At 50.1% G+C, this 20,203-nt stretch overlaps 7 protein-coding genes across 7 annotated transcripts; 3 read left to right on the plus strand and 4 right to left on the minus strand.

The window, feature by feature from the left end:
• Positions 1 to 488: 488 nt before the first annotated feature.
• BCR38DRAFT_414699 (uncharacterized protein) lies at positions 489 to 1,886 on the plus strand (the record flags this gene model as incomplete). The annotated part of the gene is made up of 1 exon (XM_040858959.1): positions 489 to 1,886. The coding sequence occupies one exon, from the start codon at positions 489 to 491 to the stop codon at positions 1,884 to 1,886; it is 1,398 nt and encodes a 465-aa protein (XP_040709791.1).
• Positions 1,887 to 2,279: 393 nt separating this feature from the next.
• On the minus strand, positions 2,280 to 3,230 carry BCR38DRAFT_402881 (Scytalone dehydratase). Its single transcript, XM_040857780.1, has 3 exons — positions 3,057 to 3,230; positions 2,909 to 3,006; positions 2,280 to 2,814 (listed from the first exon to the last, which is right to left on the minus strand). Exons 1-3 carry the CDS (start codon positions 3,082 to 3,084, stop codon positions 2,401 to 2,403), a joined length of 540 nt encoding a protein of 179 aa, XP_040709792.1. The 5' UTR covers positions 3,085 to 3,230; the 3' UTR covers positions 2,280 to 2,400.
• Positions 3,231 to 3,993: 763 nt separating this feature from the next.
• On the minus strand, positions 3,994 to 4,602 carry BCR38DRAFT_490845 (uncharacterized protein; the record flags this gene model as incomplete). The annotated part of the gene is made up of 1 exon (XM_040864576.1): positions 3,994 to 4,602. The coding sequence occupies one exon, from the start codon at positions 4,600 to 4,602 to the stop codon at positions 3,994 to 3,996; it is 609 nt and encodes a 202-aa protein (XP_040709793.1).
• A 768-nt stretch (positions 4,603 to 5,370) lies between these two features.
• BCR38DRAFT_306181 (zinc finger protein-domain-containing protein) lies at positions 5,371 to 6,288 on the plus strand (the record flags this gene model as incomplete). Its single annotated transcript, XM_040854616.1, has 1 exon — positions 5,371 to 6,288. A coding segment is annotated over one exon (918 nt), but the record flags the coding sequence as incomplete, so codon positions are not given.
• A 2,034-nt stretch (positions 6,289 to 8,322) lies between these two features.
• Positions 8,323 to 10,309, minus strand: BCR38DRAFT_478947 (Alpha/Beta hydrolase protein; the record flags this gene model as incomplete). Its single annotated transcript, XM_040863125.1, has 2 exons — positions 8,323 to 9,698; positions 9,756 to 10,309. 2 exons carry the CDS (start codon positions 10,307 to 10,309, stop codon positions 8,525 to 8,527), a joined length of 1,728 nt encoding a protein of 575 aa, XP_040709795.1. The 3' UTR covers positions 8,323 to 8,524.
• Positions 10,310 to 13,897: 3,588 nt separating this feature from the next.
• BCR38DRAFT_451725 (DUF953 domain protein) lies at positions 13,898 to 15,081 on the plus strand. The gene is made up of 2 exons (XM_040861479.1): positions 13,898 to 14,441; positions 14,551 to 15,081. The coding sequence occupies exons 1-2, from the start codon at positions 14,188 to 14,190 to the stop codon at positions 14,711 to 14,713; spliced, it is 417 nt and encodes a 138-aa protein (XP_040709796.1). The 5' UTR covers positions 13,898 to 14,187; the 3' UTR covers positions 14,714 to 15,081.
• A 2,342-nt stretch (positions 15,082 to 17,423) lies between these two features.
• BCR38DRAFT_490849 (major facilitator superfamily-domain-containing protein) lies at positions 17,424 to 19,394 on the minus strand (the record flags this gene model as incomplete). The annotated part of the gene is made up of 2 exons (XM_040864577.1): positions 17,424 to 18,572; positions 18,735 to 19,394. The coding sequence occupies 2 exons, from the start codon at positions 19,392 to 19,394 to the stop codon at positions 17,424 to 17,426; spliced, it is 1,809 nt and encodes a 602-aa protein (XP_040709797.1).
• Between the last annotated feature and the right edge of the window lie 809 nt (positions 19,395 to 20,203).

A 20,203-nucleotide genomic window follows, 5' to 3' on the forward strand; every position in this document is an offset into this window, starting at 1 on the left:
GTCTGCACGGGCACGCTATTCGGAGCCTCGGAGATGATGTTTTCGTGTTTTCGTGCCCTTGAAAAGCTTGCTCACACTAGCAAAATGCCAGTGCAAGTCCGTGGCACAAATTACCAAATTACATACATGATGACTTTCGGGATCGGCCGCAGGGAAATGGGGCACGAGTTGGCTTTATGGCCGCCGACAACATCTGCAAGGGACCGAGGTACTTCGCCAAGATTCTACTTCATTGAACTGCGTAACTGAACCTTAGAAACGCGTCTTGGCGGAGGTCGACCGCGTCGATACTTGATATAAATCCTCCCGAGACTGTTACACTCCCACTTATCGCATCCAGGGTCCAGGTCGGCCGATCGTTACTCTACTACTATGTCAAGGTTACGAAGCAGCATATGCTGGTCTGCATAAATTTGTCTCGAGAGCGCATCATATAAGCTGTTCTCATCCTTACATTCACTTCAACACATTCGTTTCAACAAGTCAACATGCGCATCTTTACAGCCAATTTTGTTCTAGCCCCTTTACTCCTCGGCAGCATTCAAGCTGCTCCAGCACCCACAGAATATGCAGCAGGTCTTGAAGCAAGAGGGTTACTCAAGGGTATCAGCAGTGGACTCAAAGGCCTTCTCCCAGCGAAAGACATCGGTAGTCTCCTTGATGACATCACCGATCCCCAATCAGTCTTGAGTGTTCTCGAGGGAGTGGAGGCTACAGCTGCTCCAAACAGCATTCAGCAAGCCCAGAGCACGCTCCAGGCTATATACAGTGCAACGCCGACGAACCTCTACAAAAATGTAGCCAAACAGATTCAAGCCGGGCTAGGGCCTTCCAAGATCCATCAAGTCGCTTCAGATCTACGAGCTGGGAAGGGCGAAAACTGCCAGACAAATCACAACCCCATCAACCCCCGTGAGCCCATCTACCCCAAAAAGAGTCTCCAAGATGCACCCTACTCTCTCTCCGAAGAAAAGCTCCGTGGGGCCATCTTTATCCCGCCTAATTTTACGTATGGGCAGAAACCGCCAACCGTCTTCGTTCCCGGCTCGGGCTCCTACGGCAGCATCAATTTCGCCTCCAACCTGGGCAAGCTGCTGACCAATGTCCCCTACGCGGATCCGGTCTACCTCAATATCCCCGGTGCCATGCTCGACGACGCCCAACTTAACTCTGAGTACATCGCCTACGCAATCAACTACATCTCTTCCATCACGCGCCGAAAGGATATAGCCGTCATATCCTGGTCCCAGGGCGGCCTCGACGTGCAGTGGGTTTTCACCTTCTGGCCATCCACGCGCCAAGTCGTAACAGATCTCCTGGCCGTCTCGCCAGACTTTCACGGGACCGTGTTCGCAAACTTGCTCTGCTTCTCTTCGGGGTCAGTGGGGTTGTTGCCCTGCGACCCGTCGGTTATACAGCAAGAATATAACTCAAACTTTGTCAACACCCTGCGCGGCAGGGGAGGTGATAGTGCCTATGTGCCGACTACTACTTTCTACTCGGCTATCTTCGACGAGATTGTCGAGCCGCAACAGGGAATTATTGCTTCGGCGTATCTGCAAGATGCGAGGAGAGTTGGTGTCACCAACGTCGAGCTGCAGAGTGTCTGTTTTGGCAGACCGGCGGGGAGTTTCTACGGTCATGCAGGAGTTCTATATAATCCGCTCACATATGCACTCATCGTCGACGCGCTCACCCACGATGGACCCGGAACGTTGGAGCGGATTGATTTGGGTGTGGTTTGTGCTCGGTTCTCCGCCCCTGGGCTGACCTTGGTGGATGACTTGGCCACGATTGGACTGATTCCCATTGCGGCCGTTTTGCTGCTTGCATACCCGGAAAAGTTGTTTGCTGAGCCTGAATTGAAGCCTTATGCGCGGGCTTAAGTATACAGATGCTGGCAAGTACCGGATAATTTGTTTGTGATTGTCAAGAGGCATGAAAACGGCATTGTTAATACCCAGCTACCGAAAGCACCTAGACAAGTGTAGTATGTATAACTTGATCTCTTGAAGAAATTTACCTTTAATGCTCCTAATTAACATATTGATATAAATTCCTTTGTGTAGTAGGGTTGTGTTCAATACAACGCATATTTTCTCTTATCAAACGTTCTCCTTCTCCCGTATGCAAGGCTAATATCATGTGTGTATTTGCGAAATTGCTTGCACAACTTTAACTCGCAAAGGTTGGCGTCCATATAATCCAAGCATCACACCTATTTGCATAGTGAATCACGACGGAAATATAATCACTTGCTTAATCACTTGCGTTTCGTAGTAAGTACCACATAATATTACTAAGCATACATATCCAAAGAATCGTACGCCTCGTCACAGCGACATGCCCAAGAATCTAAAGCGTCGTCTTAACAGACATACGATCTTGAACTTTCTTAGACTAGCTTTCCTTATTAGGAGGAACTCCCTCAGAAGCCTTAACGTCCCCAAACTCATCACGCCCGCTGGCGAAAACCTTGTCAAAATCATACTCGCCCCAGCGTATCTCGGGGCTGAGCCCGGCAAACTTCCATTCTCCATCCACCTTACGATACCAGTGGGTGTTTGTGCCGTGGGCATGTCCCTTGACGGCGACGACGGTACGAGTATCGTCTGCGTAACGCTGATGCGGCACGCGAAGCTGGTGTGTCCCAATCACTTCAGTGTCCGAGATCTTCTCCCACTTACTACCCCCAATAAAGTGCTGCGTCTTGAGCAAGTGGTCGCCCAGCACCGCCTTGCTCGAAATCATGGCAATGTACTCTTCAGCCGGCATGGCTTCCCACAGCTTGTTGAGGAAAGACCGGTAGTCGATCTTTGGAGATGTTAGAGTGGGTTTGAAGGCTAGAAGAAGTAAACGGTAAACGGGAATTTGATATAAAGAATAAAAGGCCGGAGAAAAGACGAACCCTCAGTGTCGGCGCAATGCACTTGCGCAGTCTGTCCCAGTCCTTGCTATCATAGCTGTCAGCCCACTCGACCAGGCAGGCGTTTAAGCCGAGATAGTCTATCATGAATTAGCAGCTGTTACAGTAGGAGCCTCATGGCTTAACACACCATCGAAAGTGATGTTGCCGTTCACCATGGTAAAGGGTTCTTGTGTAATTGGCTGTGCTTTGAAGATTGAAATGATGATGTTACTGGACGAGCTGTTCTGAAAATTTGGCGCGACAACTAGCTATATATCCAGCGGAAATCCATCCCATCATTTCTAATGAGAGTAGTTTCATCGGATCCCCGGTTGTGGTCCGGACTGCTGCACCACCTTCGCGTTTCTTGGCCGGGGGAACGTGGCACATCCGTCTGATTCTGCAATGCCGGACTACCCCACGGACTGTAAACACTCACGCAAATACAGGCTCGATTGCGAGCGATGATTAATTTAAGTTCACCGTTAGAAGAGGTCAATGCAACTAATTTAGCAAAAAGCCAGGACCCCTAAGCTCGTTCTTTGGTATGCATTCCGCAACCAATCAACAATGGAATAATCATAGCGCAGCACTTCGAACCCCTGGTCTTCAACTCCAACCGGGATCAAGTAATGTCAGCAAATATCCGTGTGATCGGTTAGCCTCTCACACTTTCGGATGATGCCGAGCTCATGTCCAGTTATACGGATGAACTAGCTTCAGTAAAGTATATGTAATGGATAGATACACCTCGAACATAAGTCTGTTAGTGCCGATTCTAGATGCTTGATATAACTCTTTAACAACTGATGGCGTTGAAATTGTCACTAATATAGACAGGATCAAGGACCTATGACTTTGGAAACATGAAATGTCTGTGAAAAAACAACATATTGATGCGCAATAGATTTGGAGTTCTCGCGTTGACTGGGAATAAAAGTCTGTTACATCAATCATGCTTTTTAAGTTTTATATTGGAGACGCATAAAATTGCTTAAGTACGACCTTTGTCCCTAATCAACTTTTATATGACTTAATTGCCCTGCGCTGCTCTATATTCGATATAAACGACTTGGTGTCAATTCTTATGTAGTGTGACAACGTCGGAAAGGTGTGAGATCTGGACACTGATCCTCACAGAACTTTTGCCACTCTCCCATATCCCACGCTATAGAAAAATCCGGTACGTGAGTCTGGTCACTTGGAACAGTTTCCGGCCCTGCCCGAGTGACTGTGATAACACCGCCCAGCTGCTGCGTCTTGTTCAGTAACAAAGCCTTCCGAATCGCATCTCTGTCTTCAAACACCAATCTCGCAATCTTGCTTTCGTTTTGCGTGTACAGAACATCGAAGTGGATAATTTTCCCACAGGGACGGAAGAGCTCATAGATGGCGTGGTTAGTCACGTCATTCCAAACACCAGAGACATGTACAGTTCGTGCCGTTATAAGGTGGCGTTCGTAGGTAGCCCAGACGATGCGTTCATGGCCGGTCATGCGGATTTTGTGGGGAGGGGGTAGGCCGAATGCTAGTGGGGTGAAGGGCGGTGGAAGTGATTGCAGTTCCACGCTGTCTGGGCCTTTTTGGACATCTTGTATATTGGTGGACGTGGCGTCAGTTTTGGTGGACGTAACTTCAGTGTTGCTGGACTTTCCGGATCCGAACACGTCCAGAATGCGGCGGACGTACCACATTATGAAGGAGCCTGGTTGTGATGCCGAGCGACGTTCAAAGTTGAGCTTCTACGCAGTCTACACCTGAGAGAGAACGAATTTCTACATGGTATTCGCTGGAGTTGTTTCAGATGACTGTGCCGCGTTATATATTTTGGAATCTGTATGTTGAACGCAATCCTCCGTTGGACTTTCGGAGATGGCAGGCCCACTATAACCTATCACACGGTTGTGGTGAGAGGAACCGACAAACTCTAAATATCCGCTCTCAACCATCCACGAATAACGATATATGTTTTGGAACTGTGGAGCTACTGTGGAAAGTGACCTAGTAGTTCCATTGGTACACGAGCTGCTATAAGCCCCTGGCTTTGGGAAGTACCAGGGACACTGGCAGACTTGGCCGCTAACATTTCCGGTGGCTGTTTGGTCCCTGAATGGTTCCCAACTGTGATTTAAATGCCATAGAGTGTGACTGTTGAACGTATGTGGCTGGATATAATCTTTTTTCCGGTATCTGGGTTCTAGTATATAACGATCGACTGAAGCATCTATAACTATTTTGGAATTTGCGCATCATGGTGACTGGCCCAATACGCCCCAGTAACAAAGCCAGACAAGATGGTGTTCTTCCAGGACCCCAAATTCCCGCTTACGAAAACCACCATGAGACCTGTAAAAGTCCACCACAAATCCCAAATACGATCCCACGTCGACAAGAAGCAAGATATCAGCCTCTTTGAAGCAAAGGATGGAACTGATGTCTGGGCTCCCATCGTGGGAGATGCTCTCCATAAGATCGGCGAGGGTGCCTGCGGCAGTGTCTGGTCGCATAAGATCAATATCCCGAGAGATCATATGGATTATATAAAAGCAACCAACGTCGCCTTTAAGCGAGGGGATGGCTCACAAGGGCGGGCCCTGACGCAAGAGGCCCAGGTGTATTGCGATATCGAGGAGCTGTCGAGGTACTGCCCCAAGGAAATTTGGAGGCAATTTCAGATTCCCAAATTTTACGCCTACCTGGACGCCAATTCAGGGAGCAGTTCTTATGGGCCATTGACATACAACAACAACATGGACGATCTCGTCTCGACTCCCCTCGGCCTGGAGTCCTGCAACACGCTGGCCATGGAGCGAATCCCGTCACTGGGAAGACCCGTCCAGCACATGCTCTGGCGCGTCTGCACACCGGCGGCCGCGAGGATGATGGCTGCAAGTCAATTCACCGAAGTAAACCTCCTCATTCGACCGTACATGGGTTGCCGCCGCCCCAACCACCACAACGCCCATTTTAACATGCGAGACTTTATATTGACACTCACCCAGCTGGAGTTCCTCATGCTGGAGCCGGACAACTACATCAAGTCTATGGCGAAGGGTCTCGCGTTTCTGAATTTCGGGGCGCAATACGACGGCAAAAACATTGACTGGGCGATAGCTTGTCCGCGAGCTAGCTCGTGTCACCCAGAATTCGACCACACCCTCTGGATGCTCGACTTCAACAACTGCCAGCCCATGAGCATGAATGAGGCGGGCGTGTGGAAGGTAGCCAAGGCTTTTTGGCACAATAAACCCTATTATCCCCGACCTGGAAAGGGGCGTGCCGATGACGAGAAGCTGTGGCAGCTGTTCAGGAAGACGTATGTCGACGCGGCGCAGGAAATTATTGTCGCACGTCACGATAATGCTGAGCGGATGGAGAGACGGCGGTTCTTGAAGAAGTGTAGCGAGGCCAAGAAGAAAGCGGGGCAAGTGATAGGGAATGTAAAGACGGCAATCAAGTGTTTCGCACGGTGTCATTATTGGGGTTACTACCGAGCGGGAGTCCAATGTGAGAGGCACTCGGCAGTATTGTCGGCCAAGGATTTATGGAAAGACTACAAGGACTGGCGCCAAGACCGTGGTGCGCAGGATCCACCGGAGAGAGACAAGGTTCCACTGGAGATGACACTGCCGGAAAGGGTCATGGTGCGGGTGGAGGAGTTTGCCAGGGTAGAAAAGGCGAGACAGAGAGCATTGGATAAGCGGCGACAAATGCGGAGACGTTTGGATCAGACTACCTGGTGATGTTGAAATAAGGAAGCCTTCCGTCATGGAGGTCTTGCCCCAGTTCAATAAGGGATTGTGGAACTCGAAGCTCGAAATGACGCCGGTTGCTGCTCGGGGAATCTCGACGAATCGTCTCTGCTCCCAAGACAATGTAAGATGCGCAAACACTACTGCCATACATGTTCCTCGAGTTCTGCATCTCACAGTCGAAATGTATGACGTTCTCTCTAAAACTAGCCATTATTTTACATATACTTACTTAGTATGTTGGCTCGGAACTCTACACGCTTAGATATAAGCGTGCCCTTGCAATTTGTTCTCGTTTTGATTCTGAGTAAGCTCTCAGTCCGTATCACATTAAAAAGAGTAATATTCTGCCCCTTGCAATTATATAACAGAAGTTATAAGTTATTGGCGATGTGGTTTGCAAAATTTGTCTAGGAGCTCAAATATAATTTTGAGACGCGGGCGTTTTAAATGGAAATGGAGAGGGTGAAGTACTTGTATGATAAATTGAGATTACTGCCTATGTGAGCGAAAGCGATTCTCGTTCCATGATACTCTAAGTACTGTATAAGATACTTGCTGGCGGTACTGGACAGGCACGCTGAAGCCTTTGTTGTAGGCAGGAGGCATTGTCTTATGGCCAATGTTGCCCTAAGGTCCTTAGATATAGTGGAGATGGGAAGGTACGGCCAAGCGTAGGGCTACAAAACCCCGCTTCAAACCAGAAGTAACCATTATAGAGAAGAAAAAAACATCCTTTTTTGGCCTTCATATAAATCTAGTGGATTAAGGTCAGTATGTTGGACCGCGGTAATTGTGAGAATTTGGGTGCAGCTGACAAGGCGGTGGATTACGCCGTTCGCTAATTGTGCCATCGGGACTTTCCCCAGTTGTCGGTAAATACACTTCCTGACCAATCTGCCACCGCAAACTGACACAAGTAAGTGCCTCTATGCATTGCTTAACATATCGTACCCGAAGGCGAGACCAGGGGGTCTCTCGACCTCTATATCTCCACGCGTTTTGTGCTGCTGTCGTCACAGTATGGCATATGTCTCTGTCTGTTGTCTGAAAGAGCCGAAGTGCCACTCGCCCTGTCTCATGGTTTCGGTTTCGCGGATTGTAGTTACATGGTCGAGTTCAAATCGGAAAGAATGCACAGTCCGCAGGATCAAGTAGAGGACGGCAAATGTCACAATCTCAATGAGCGGGAAGTCTGGTGATCCAGAGGGAGCAGTTCTGGCTGTCGTCGACGTCGGCTGAATCATTTCTTAGTCCACTGAGGCTGCCACGATAATTTATTGACTGGGATTGAGGTAGAGGTGCCGACGTGAGGAGACGGTGAAGTGCTCCTGACGGATATAGAGTGACACCTCGAGCTAGATGCGATGCTACCTGAAGCTGCACCAGGAAATAATGTCTGCTTTCCAAGTTCCAGTTGCTGCGATGTGCTCGCGAATATATCTTGATGGAATGCATACTGGTGCCGAGGAGATCAAGCTATGAAGGAAGCTTCACAGTATTCATACTGATTATAGCTGGAACAAAATGCGGAGGATAGCTGGTAATGACTATCTTGATGATGTGTCAAAAGGTCTGAAGATGACGTGTTAAAGCTTTCCTGCTGCAAGAACTAAAAGGAAGGAAACAATGGATCCAAGTGCTGAAAACTAGCGCAAAATGCTCTATTATTAATTTTAATTGCCTGGGAGATGTATGTCGAACAGTAATATAACAGACTCTCAAGGAGCGTTGTAGACTCCCGCGGATGATGGAGAAGATACCTTGTCGAAGACGTGTAGCAACCAGGGTAAAAACGCAAGGGAAATAAGATTATCCTAACATGTCATCACCACTGATACTGCAGAACACCCCTTTCGGCTCATCATATGCGGAAGCTCGAGGGCCTTGCCCTAAGGTAGTTGAAAGCATTCTGCCTAAAGTCATCGGCAAGGATATTATTGCCGAAGAGCCCAAAGTTCAGCAGGTTGGGCGAAGCCGTCGACCATCTGGGCCAGTTGATCAATGGCGCTGGGGTCGTAGGAAGATTGGGATCGAGGTTGTTGATAAAATTGATAAAGTACGTCTGCGTGGTCTGTGCAGGTGTGCTAGCACCGCCGTCGACAATGCCAAAGGCCACAAGCACATCAGTTCCGTGAAAGGTGCCGACAACGGGAGTGCCATATAGGTAGGTGGAAAGATAGCTGTATGAGGGCACTTGACTGGCCACCTGGGCGAGGTAGACGCGGCGGGTCAGGGTGAAGGCGATGTCCCCTAGGAGGGCGGCTAGACGCTTAAACTGGGGGTAGATGTTGTTAGCAGCGCCGGTGCGAAAGGGCGAGCCGGCCGGTTGGCCCAGCAACGGCTGGTTAGGATAGAGGGCGGTAAGACCCGAGACATCAGAAAGGGCGTTGGGATTTCCAGGGAAGTAGGAAGCCAAATATGCGTTCAGTTGGGCGTTGGTGGTGATGTTGCCTGTGGAGAGGGCGAAGACAGTGCCTTCGTCTTCCTGATCGCCAATGATGATGGGCACCTTGGCGAACCGGCCGGCAGCTACTGCGAGTTCGGGCGATCGAGGAAAGAAGTTATCGCTGGGGTCTGGACGGGGCAGGTAGCTGAGGTCGAGAGAGCGATAACTGTTGATGCTTGGGACGGCACGCTGGGCATTGAGCAGCGTGCCGTAGTCGACGGACCGCAGACAGGCAAGTTTGTCAGCAGAAGCGCCACACCCGGCAGCGCTGGCGACACTATCGAAGACATTTTGGGCCTTGGCAGCGGTGGCTGAGAGTGCGGGGACTACGGACCCCGAGTCCATGATGGCGCCGCGGAAAAGGGGTCTGCCATTGTACCGGTTGTCGCCGCCGTTGATGATGGTGTGGTCAAAGACGGAGATGCTGCCGGCTGACTCGCCCCAGATGGTGACCCGGTCGGGGTCTCCTCCGAAGGCAGCAATGTTTTCCTGCACCCACTTGAGACCCTGACGCTGGTCTCTGAGGCCCAGATTGGTTGAGCCCTCGGCACTGAGCTCCCTTCCCGCCAGAAATCCAAAGGCGGACACCCTGGAATCAAGATCAGAAGGGTAGAAGCTACGTATAGTGACCTGTATAGAAACTTACCGGTAGTTTACCGCCACGAAAATAACGGGTTCGCCCAGCGACATTGACTTGGTGATGAAGTTGGTGCCGTCGTACATAGAGGTTGAACCCGCTTGGAAGCCGCCGCCAAATATCCAGAAGACGACAGGCAATCTTGAAGACGAAGTAGCCGTGGAAGGGCGCTGTACATTCAGCGTCAGACAGTCCTCGCCCGTCGGCGTAGTCATGGCCTGACCCAGCGGTGTAAGGGAGAACAGAGCGGCCACCGTCAATGAGAGGCTGGATGTGTTGGTTTCCGTCGAGTATTGAGGACATGACCTCGGCGTACCCGTGGTCGTGAATACACCGCCGCTAAAGCCTGCTACAAGTGGCTGTGGCTTTCGCAGCCGGAGGTTGCCGACAGGGGGTTGAGCGAACGGGATACCCCTGAACGAGTCGACGCCGCCTGACGAAGATCCAACGACAGTTCCATTCCTGATGGCCACCGAGGGCCCAGAATTTTGCCTCACATTAACAGGCGAAGCGAATGATATCACAAACAGGGAAAAGAGAGCGAGTGTCTTGAGCATCGACATGTTCGGGCGAGGGGCTGGCCAGTGAGAGAGCGAATGGTGTGATTAATGATTGAGTACAGGGCCTTGTGTAGGCTGCGGAATGAATCTCTTATACTTCAGCGTATTGAACGAACCTCCAAGGGACTGAATGGTCACGGTTTCCTATCATCTATGCGGCACAATTTAGCCTGTACACGGACACGGAGCCATCCCACCTCAACGGCTTCATCGCCAGCAGTGAGTCCGGGAGCAACTGCAAGTTGGTCTAAGATATGGGCCTAATCTGAATTATGCGGTGGGTCCCGATGCTAGTGTTGAGTGTGCACTGTTTGGCTGCCCGTTTTGGTAGCTAGGGAGGGCCGTGACCGCTTGATAGCGCTGGAGCACAGGAACCGACCATTATTATTAGGTTCTAAACGGCGGGTCGCGGACCAAGATAAAAGTTCTACATCCAGACGCTACCGACGCCAAGTCTAAAATATCCGACGCGGACGCGTTTTCTCTTAATGAGTAGTCTAATATAGTGAGTGAGTATAAGAACTAGAGACATAATTACAGCTACGGAGTTTAGGGCTTTATCGCTCTAGTTATATCAACAAAGTACATGAAGTACATGAGCAGGAACGATTGATCGACTTAGCCTTAACAGACTTAATAGAAAAAGACTTAACAAGTCCTAGAATAGGATCACCTTCGCAGGTGGACAACAAGTAAAGCCTCAACAGGCTGGGATCGATCGACTTGGATAACAAAAGTATCTAAACAGGTACAAATAATAGCCTCGGCAGACAAAAAGAACGAGCATTGGATTCTTCTCTTTGACTTGTCTTCCTGCAAGCTTGCTGAATGTCTACCTAAATCACTCAGGTCCTTTTACATCCATGGAAGACACACTTTGGCGTAAATCATCCGAAACTCGAAAAGCAAGACGCAAAAACCCTGTCCCGACATAAATATTCACTGATTCAAGAAAGCACAGAATCTCTCGTTAACTGCTAACTACCTATGCTTAAGTAGATCAACTGATCAATGTTTTGTGAGTATAGGTGCTGCGGAGTTGAGTGGAGCCAACGATCAAATATTCGGGGTAAACCTGGGGTTAAACCGAATCAGCGGTAACGTCCCATACCCACATCCGGGACACCCCCACATGTGGGACACCCAAAAATGCCTCATCAACACCGCTAGCCTCCAACTTCAACCTCTTTTATGTTTACCAATATCGATTCAATCGTTACGAAATTTTATGTACGTCTTCTTTACACTAATATAAGTCAATATACCGAAGGTGATATTTATCGAGCTCTTCAAGCAATAGCTACCGGTCAAAGCCTCCGAAAAGCAGCATATGAGCATGGTGTCCCAAGGTCTACTCTTTCACGACGGATTCAGGGAGCCCAGTCAAGAGATATAGCCTTCGCTGATTACCAGAGGCTCTCTCCAGCCTAGGAATCCCATCTGGCTGAATGGATTCGAATCCAGGCTGCCCTAAGCCTCCTACCAACCTATCAACAGCTCAAAGACTTCGCCGAGCGTATCCTACAGATTCACGGAGACACCGAACCACTTGGAAAGAACTGGGTCCAGGCTTTTATCAAGAGGAACCCTTCAGTCAAGGTCCAGAGAAGCAGAGCTATCGATTCTCAGCTTATTAATGGAGCCTCAGCTAATATAATCAGGTAATGGTTTAAATACCTCGCTGTGAAGGTCAACCCTCGCAGACTCACTACAACCAGGTGACTTACAGCTGGAACACCTGCCATGGCAGTGCCAGATGGGAAGCCAGTCATAACCCTTGTAGGAGCCCCGCCAAGCGTGGACGACTTAGTCGCGCTCCCTCAAACCTAAGTTGTGATCTTCTTTCCTTCGCTCCTTAGAGTAGAATCTTCGTCGATAGCACCTAATCGAGGTCTCTACCAATGCGATGCAACCCAGGTCGTGACACTCGCTATCCCTGAGATCAAAGCTATTAAGGCCTCTAATCGATACAATATGGATGAGACAGGTATTCTAGAAGGTAGAGGATCAAATAGTCTTGTTCTAGGATCATCTGAGACTCGTTCTATACGGAAGAAACAGCCTGGATCTCGAGCTTGGACATCTCTTATAGAGTGTATCTCTGTGACTGGTACTGCACTACCCCCACTTGTGATATACAAGGGGAAGTCTGTCCAGCAGCAGTGGTTTCCTCTAGACTTGACTCTATACGAAGCTTGGAGGTTTGCAGCAACAAAGAATAGGTGGACGTCAGACTCTACGGCTATTGAGTAGCTACAAAAGATCTTTATTCCTTTAACTCAACCAGAGGACCCTGAAGAGACTAGGGTACTTATCCTAGATGGGCATAGTGAAACGGGGTCAGGCGGTCAGTAGGATATACCTACCACCTAACACACTGAACAGACGGCTCCAGTACCAACAGATCTCGAACGTAAAGATAAGTTGAATAACTAAAATAACTAAATAACTGACTGAAAAGCGAAGGTGAAGATATAGATAAGAAGGAGATGAGGATGATGATGCGTGAAGATGGGGGACTCGTGTCCTACTCTGCCTCTGTGCCTCTTAGAGAAGAGAAAAGAAACTTTCTCCTAGCCCCGTAACCTATTTCCCTGATGTCCGGCCTTACCCCGTTACAATAGTAGCCACGAAACGACAGAGTTTATGTACCTCTGCTTCATAAACAAGATACACTTGCTTTTCTTACCGCCACACACATCCCACGTTCTCCAGCATCTCGATCAGTCAGTCTTTGGACCCCTCAAGGCAGCCTATAAGAAGGAGCTTGGTTACCTTGACTAATAGGATACTACTACTGTCGTAGGGAAGAGAAACTTTCTCCTCTACTATAGAAAGGCACGTCTAGCAGCATTGACCGCTAAGAACATTATCAGTGGATGGAAATATACTGGTCTCTAGACTTCGAGCATAGCTAGACCCCTTATGAGCCCCCTTGTGACGACTGACACATGGACGATAAGCAGGGACATCCTGACATGGCCTGCCCTGATCTGGACGAGCGCGTTCCCCTTATAATAGGAGAACGGCCAGACATACTTGTAACCCTTTCCTTCTCTTTCTTCCCTAGTTTAGTATTCAACAATAGAGATGCACTGATATGCAACCTTGATTCGTACCTATGTGCCTCTGCCTCGTTACACCCCTGCTCCTTAAGAATACGTCAGCACCAATCAAACAGCCTAGTTAGACTTGCAAAGGGCACTCTAGTAGTTAGAACTAGGCGTTAGAGACATCGGCAGTAGCCTAGTCAACGCCTAAGAGGAGAGATAAGCTCCAAGATCAACTCAGCTTATTCAGCAAGCTTGATGGTGATCCAAATACTCAGCGGCTACTCTTTCGGAAAGTTCAAAAGGGCTTTGATGAGAAGGACTACTAGTTAGCTGTCGCACAGCGAAAGATTGAGGCAATAGAGGCAGAGATTGAGGCTAGTAGGGCTAGGAAGCGGAGGAAGGTGAAGATGAGCCCAAATTCGAAGTTTACTAATATCAAGGCTGTTCGGAGGGCTCAAATCGAGGCTAGTGAAATTGAGGATAGTACAGATGAGTCTAGCGAGTCTGAAAACCCTAGTGACGGTGAAACTGTACTGTAGTCGCATCAGAATAAGTATTAAAAAAGGTTGAAGTTAATGGTTATAATATACAGCGTCATTTTTAGGGCGTCCCACATGTGGGGTGTCCCGGATGTAGGTGTGGGACGTTATATGGCATCATAAAAAATCGCCCAGCCCCACAAGTTTCACCGCAGTCACCATCGTTTTCCAGCAGAAACACAACATTCGCGGGCAGTCAATCGTCCCTTATTGCGACTTGATCATCTTGACGGTCGAAATCAACACCTATTGTTCCCATCGACACATCTCACGCCGACTAGCAGCAATAATGCCTGTCCTAACCAACTTCACCCTCCCTAGCTCGCCGACCTTCGTCTCTTTGCCTTATCCCACAAAGGCAGATGGTCCCCAACCCAAAGCAAGGCTGTACATTGCATTCATGGCTTCGGTCGATCCCGTGACGAGGCAGCCCTGGTGTCCCGATGTCCGTGCCGCGCTGCCCGTTATCCAAGCCGCCTTCTCGGAGGGAGGGCATACACCAGACGAGGAGGTCGCATTGGTAGAGGTCGGTCAAAAAGATGAGTACGTTGGATGCTCCGTTGCCAAACTTTTTACCCTGGGGAATATTCTTGCCACTGAATGAAGGTTGAATTGTCCGTGGAGAAGGAAACTGACGTGGATGATGCAATAGATGGCGCGAACCAAGAAATGAGTTTCGCAACACATGGAACATCAGCAATGTGCCGACTTTGGTTCGGTTTGAGCGTATGGATGGACAAGTGAAGGAGACGGGGCGGTTGGTGGAAGGAGAGATCCTGGATGACAAGAAGCTGAAGGCATTCATTGGCAGATAGCCTCGCAGGGGATGAGGCTGGTAGCAATGAAGATAGTTATGATCAAGAGGGACCTTGGGCGTGCGGTTTTGTGTCGTCGCAGATGATGCTCAGCCAGAGCAGTTAGCAGTGGTGCTGTTGTATCGAGCTAACCGCCTGGTGTTTTTGACACTGGTAGCCAAGGAAAATTTGATCGGATGGAGAATTGATGCCTTCAAGCATACTAAACAGGTCAATTAAGAGCCTGAGTTGCAACCCCATAGTGTTTTATTGTCTATCCACCGCCCTGGTTTGAAGGCAAACAATCCATGTGAACTGAGGGATTCAGTCCTCTATTGATGACCCTGCGTAGATCTGTGTTGATTGATCTGTCTATCTGCTTTGTTGTGTCTTGTGTGTAGCTATTTTATCTACGAGGAAGGGTTTGACCCCACTAGTGCAATTGCCGCTACACCGCCTTCGGCCTAGGGCATATCCGTGGCGCTCAATCCCACATGATCAGCGCATACAATGCCGACATTCGGCAATGCATGATCAACTATGATTAATCCAGGGTTCTTCTGAAGCAGAACGTCCACAGGCCACATGATACTACCACACTCCGCGCCTTGTAAGAAAGCGCTCTGGCAGAATGCCTTGCATAAGTGGTCGTCCGGACATTCGTATATCCTTCACCCTGATACTGTCTCGAGGCGCTGTGGTATAAAACCTGCCATGATGCATCAATCCACCTAGATGCAGGCGCTCGAGCGATCTTGCATGTCTTGTCAGCAAACCAGCAAGGCCACACATCGGGTAGAAACATACCTTGGATGTTCAAGGTGCGTAGATGCTGCCAATGCGAGAATGGTTGACGGATTAGACTCAGCAGGAAGTTGTGCTCATCTTTGCGTAGCATTATATATGGCCTGAGGTTCTGGTTCGATTCGAAGTCTCTTCGCGCAGAATGTGCCGGTAGAGCGGCGCCTTAACGCCTGATATACAGAAGTTGATATTACGGTCCGCGGCGAAGAAGGCCTTCATGGAATGGTCGCTCTTGGAGCGCTGATGGGGGGCTGCTACCTCCAATGGCAATGGGTTGTCCTTGCGACCCTCGCGTATACATCATCTGGTTGGAGAACCCAAACTTTAAGGTTGTCAATGCTATGATTGCGTGTGCGCGAGGTACTTGTGCTTGAGTGGTGATCGGAGAGGGTATGGTTTGCCCATCCTGGTATACACTCTCTAGCGAATCTAGGCAGTCCCATAAACAGAGAGCCTCTAGGGGCCCGCGGAAGCCATTGAAACCGAGTATCAGGGTGTATTGTTACAAGGTGAAATTGTAAGAAGTTCCTGATTGTCAGTGGAACTGACATGACCATACAATATTGCACCGTGAAATATGAGGGAAAGTACCAAGCCGCACGAATTAACATTGAAAAAGGCCCGCAGCACGATTTTACATCGACCGCAGACACAATAAAGAATGGCAAGTATAAGAATCTTGGCGCCTTAAAGACGGGCCAGCTTCCCTGGCCTCTCCCACTAGGCCTGCCCTTCATTGCACTACCGTCAATTCGAAGTTGGACCACTCAAGGTCTCCGAAAGCGTCTCTGGCAGGGGCAGCGGCAGGCAATCTAGCCAACACAGAGCTCTCAATGCACAACGAGATGATGGCCATCAACAGCGCCCTCGCGTGGTCCAGCACTCTCGCAGCCAAGCACCATGTTGTATATGAACCCATTACTCAAATGACCGGGTCATGCAAACGCAAACGACCACTGCGGCATGAGGTGGTCGTGTCCTACGTCGAGCGGGTTCGAGCAGGATATCCGACAAGGCACCGCTTCTGGCCAGGGATCCGATTGGCGTTTCGAAGGCTCTGCATGCCAATTCCATGGAGCAGCAGCACGATAAGAATCGTGAGCAATGCTACCGCCATGTTCATCACTGGCATTGCCATGGGATGAATCACAAATTGGACAAGATCAATAACTACAAGTACAGCGATTAGCAAAAACAGGAATTTTTGGATTTACAAACGCCTCAAAAGGAAGATGCCTCGAATGACATCAACAACGATGTAAGTAAAGATAGGAAGCCTGCCAAGTCGACCCGACAAGCCAATGATTCAACTAGAAACCATAACTTACTCCCCAAGGCCACAACCCGTCGCGCTCTTCGGATCAGATCAGGCATCTCAAACACATGGGGACCGATCTCTGTCACCCATGTATCTAACTTCACTTCTCCCATGGCACCCAGAGCAGCTTGCTATTGGATCGGAAGAAGTCCGGTCTAGACGGATAGACGGGCACGTCGAGGCTGCCATCATCTAGTTCATCGCCTTCTCTGTCCGCGTCGAGTATCTCTGCAGGCTCCCTCTGTGATGAGTTGCGCACCAGCTCTCCGCTTTGAGGACCATTGAAATGAATATGGCTACGACAGTACATTGAATGGCACATAAATACCATCACCACGTGAGCGGTATAGAATCGCAAAAGGGGTAAGCTTCGTCGCTTGGATGGGTGTTCGCTCCATAAAAAGCCCATGATGCAAGCACAAATTAATGAATTCCCAATCGGATGTGAATATACTCTATGCTGTATATTGTTCCCAGCTCTATGATAAGATGAACGCCTCCAATACAAGTACTATATCCCAAACTCCATGGTATGAATACGATTACATCTATCCCACGATTAAGTCGGAGACATCTCAGCTTCGAAGCCGATCGGTCGTTGGTGTCAAACTAGACATTAGGTTCTTTGGCTGCGGTACCCTGCTCCTGGCCCTTTGCCTGGTCTTTCTTGTCCCCTTCTGCACCAGTCTGCAAACTCTTGAGGCCTGTTTTGTGCTCCTGGTGCTCTTTGCTCAACTTGCGCTGCCCGACAAGCGGACTGATGAGAAGACCCAACCCGGCGACACACGTGTACATTATGTACATGGTCTTTAGACTGTTCCAGTATGCCGCCTTGGCGATGTCGCCCTGCTCGCCCGTGAGTGCGGCTACTACGCTGACGCTACCCACCGCGCTAGAGCCCGACAGTTGACTGGCAAGTTCGGGCCCCAGGCTGGCGAGGAGCGAGGGGTGCTGCTTCTGCATTTCGTTTTGGAAGACGACGCCGCCGATGACGACAGACATCGAGGTGGCGAGCTGGCGGATGAATCCAAAGGTCGACGTGGCCGAGGCGACGTCGCGGCGGTCGACGGCGGACTGCAGAGAGATGAGGGGCGCCTGGAAGTTGGGACCCACACCGATGCCCGCGACGATCTGGAAGATGATGACCTTGGGCCAGTTGGCGTGGGACTCGAGGTTAATGAGGAGGCCAAAGCCGAGGGTGAGAAACAACATGCCGAAGATGATGGCAGGTAAGTATTGTCCCGTTTTCTTCATCCAGATGCCGGTGCTGGCGGAGACGAAGGAGAGCGAGAGGGCAAAAGGCAGGAGATAGACGCCGGACAGGAGAGGCGAAACGCCGAGGACGCCTTGGAAATAAAGGGTTAACCAGTAACTACCACTAATGAACACGAAGCCGTGGCAGAAGCAGACGGCAAAGGAAATAACACTAGTGCGTTTGTGGAAGAGCCGCAGCGGGATGACAGGATACTTCGCCAACTTGTGCTCGACAAGGAAGAAGACGCTGATGGTGGCGACGCTGAAGACGAGCAGGCAGATAACGGTGGGTGAGTTCCAGGCGTAGATGATGCCGCCGAATTCGAGGCCAAAGAGGAACATGAGGGTGCCGCCGATGATGAGGATACTACCGAGCCAGTCGATAGCGGCCAGGCCCTCGCGCAGGGTCGTGCGGGGGTTGTGAAGCTTCAGGACGAAGACGAGGATGGCGAATCCCGCGCCGCAGATAGGGAGGTTAACATAGAAGCACCATCTCCATGAGATCTAGTAGATGAAACGTCAGCACAACTTAGTTTCAGTGGGGGGTTCGTGTCGCCCTTTTCCTCTTCCATGTTTCCTTTCCCCAAAACAAAAGGGCCAACAGATGCACTCAATACCATATACAACAACTCCTAGGGTGGAGAGAAACATAGCACATAGACTGACCTTTTCGGTGAATACGCCTCCCAAGACGGGCCCAATGGCACTGGCTATGGCCCAAACCATACCCAGCACGCCGTAGTACACCCCCCTCTGACGCATCGAGAACAGATCCGCAATCGATATGTTGACTAGGACCACAATGCCTCCACCCCCTATGCCCTGGATGGCCCGGCCAGCAAGCAACATGCCCATGCTGATACTCAGCGCACAGACCAGAGAGCCAACCCAGAAGACGGCCACGGCCGACAGCAGCATAGGCTTGCGGCCCCAGATGTCGCTCAGCTTGCCCCATGAGGGGGCGGCCGCAGCGTTGGCCAGAAGGTAGGCACTTCCAATCCAGGTGTAGCCCAAAGGCGATTTGAACTCCTCGATAATGGTGGGGATCGCCGTTGTCACAATGGTGGTGTCGAGCGCGGCGAGGAACAAGCCCGAGCACAGCGCCAACATGATGAGCCATGTCTCCCACCGCGTCCGGCCGGCTTCGGGTGGGTTTGCTGTTTCCGCCTTTGGTGTTGGTGTGTATTTAGTGACCACGGGAGCCGCCGCTGCGGGCGTTCCATCGGTCAGGGTCGCGCCGTCGTCGCCGCTACTAGCCGGTGTGCCGGCGTCGCGCTCCACATCATGCGGTTTCTCATTGTCGTCTTGCTGCTCCGAGGAAGCCATGACTGCCGCTGCTAAAATTAGTAGTACTCGGCCCGGGATTAGAGCGCTAATTGGCACTCTACTCCAGTCCGTCTAACAGAGAGCATGCCCACGTGCCAATAATAAATAATTGATTCGTTGCTGGTCCTTGTGAAAATTTTCGAACGCGACGGAGCTCGGGCAGGTAGTCAATTTCCTCGGTCCCCTGATTGAGAAGACGATGTAGGGGTTTGACGTATCGATGATGCGATGAGTTGCCGTTGGTAGTGACAGGGAAAAAAGAGGCGCGGTAACAACCCAGGAATGACCATGGAAGAAAACGGAAGGTAACCAATTAAATAGGAATGAGTCGATCTGGACAGGCGATTCAAAATCTGCACCCCATCTCACCGACCCGGCTACCTACTGGGCTGCATGTAAAGAAATGTTCAAGTGGGTTTTGGACCCTAAAGTGGAGATGATTCCCAACAACTCGCGAGGCGCCGTTTGCCATTCGTACTTGTCAAGCTGTTTGGACCCAAACATCATCTGCCTAAAAGTAGGCAGTCCTGAATTTCGTTGTAGCAACCTTGGATAGTAGGGGATTCGTTATACAACATCATGGACTCTGGAATGCGGCTTCTTTGCGATACGTCGCACCGTTAGCAATACAAGGAGACACTTAGTGCGTACGTCCTAGGCTGGTGAGAACAACGGACGTAAGGTCCGAGCCGCCGATTCGTCCGAGGCTAAAGTTGGCTCCGAGCCAAGCTTTCGGCTTGGGTCAGGGCGGTCCTGCATCTAGTCTACTATTATTAGTGTCTTATTGCCCAATGAGTCCACATAACCTA

This window comes from Pseudomassariella vexata, assembly GCF_002105095.1.
Source record: "Pseudomassariella vexata strain CBS 129021 chromosome Unknown BCR38scaffold_25, whole genome shotgun sequence".
NCBI lineage: Eukaryota > Fungi > Ascomycota > Sordariomycetes > Amphisphaeriales > Pseudomassariaceae > Pseudomassariella > Pseudomassariella vexata.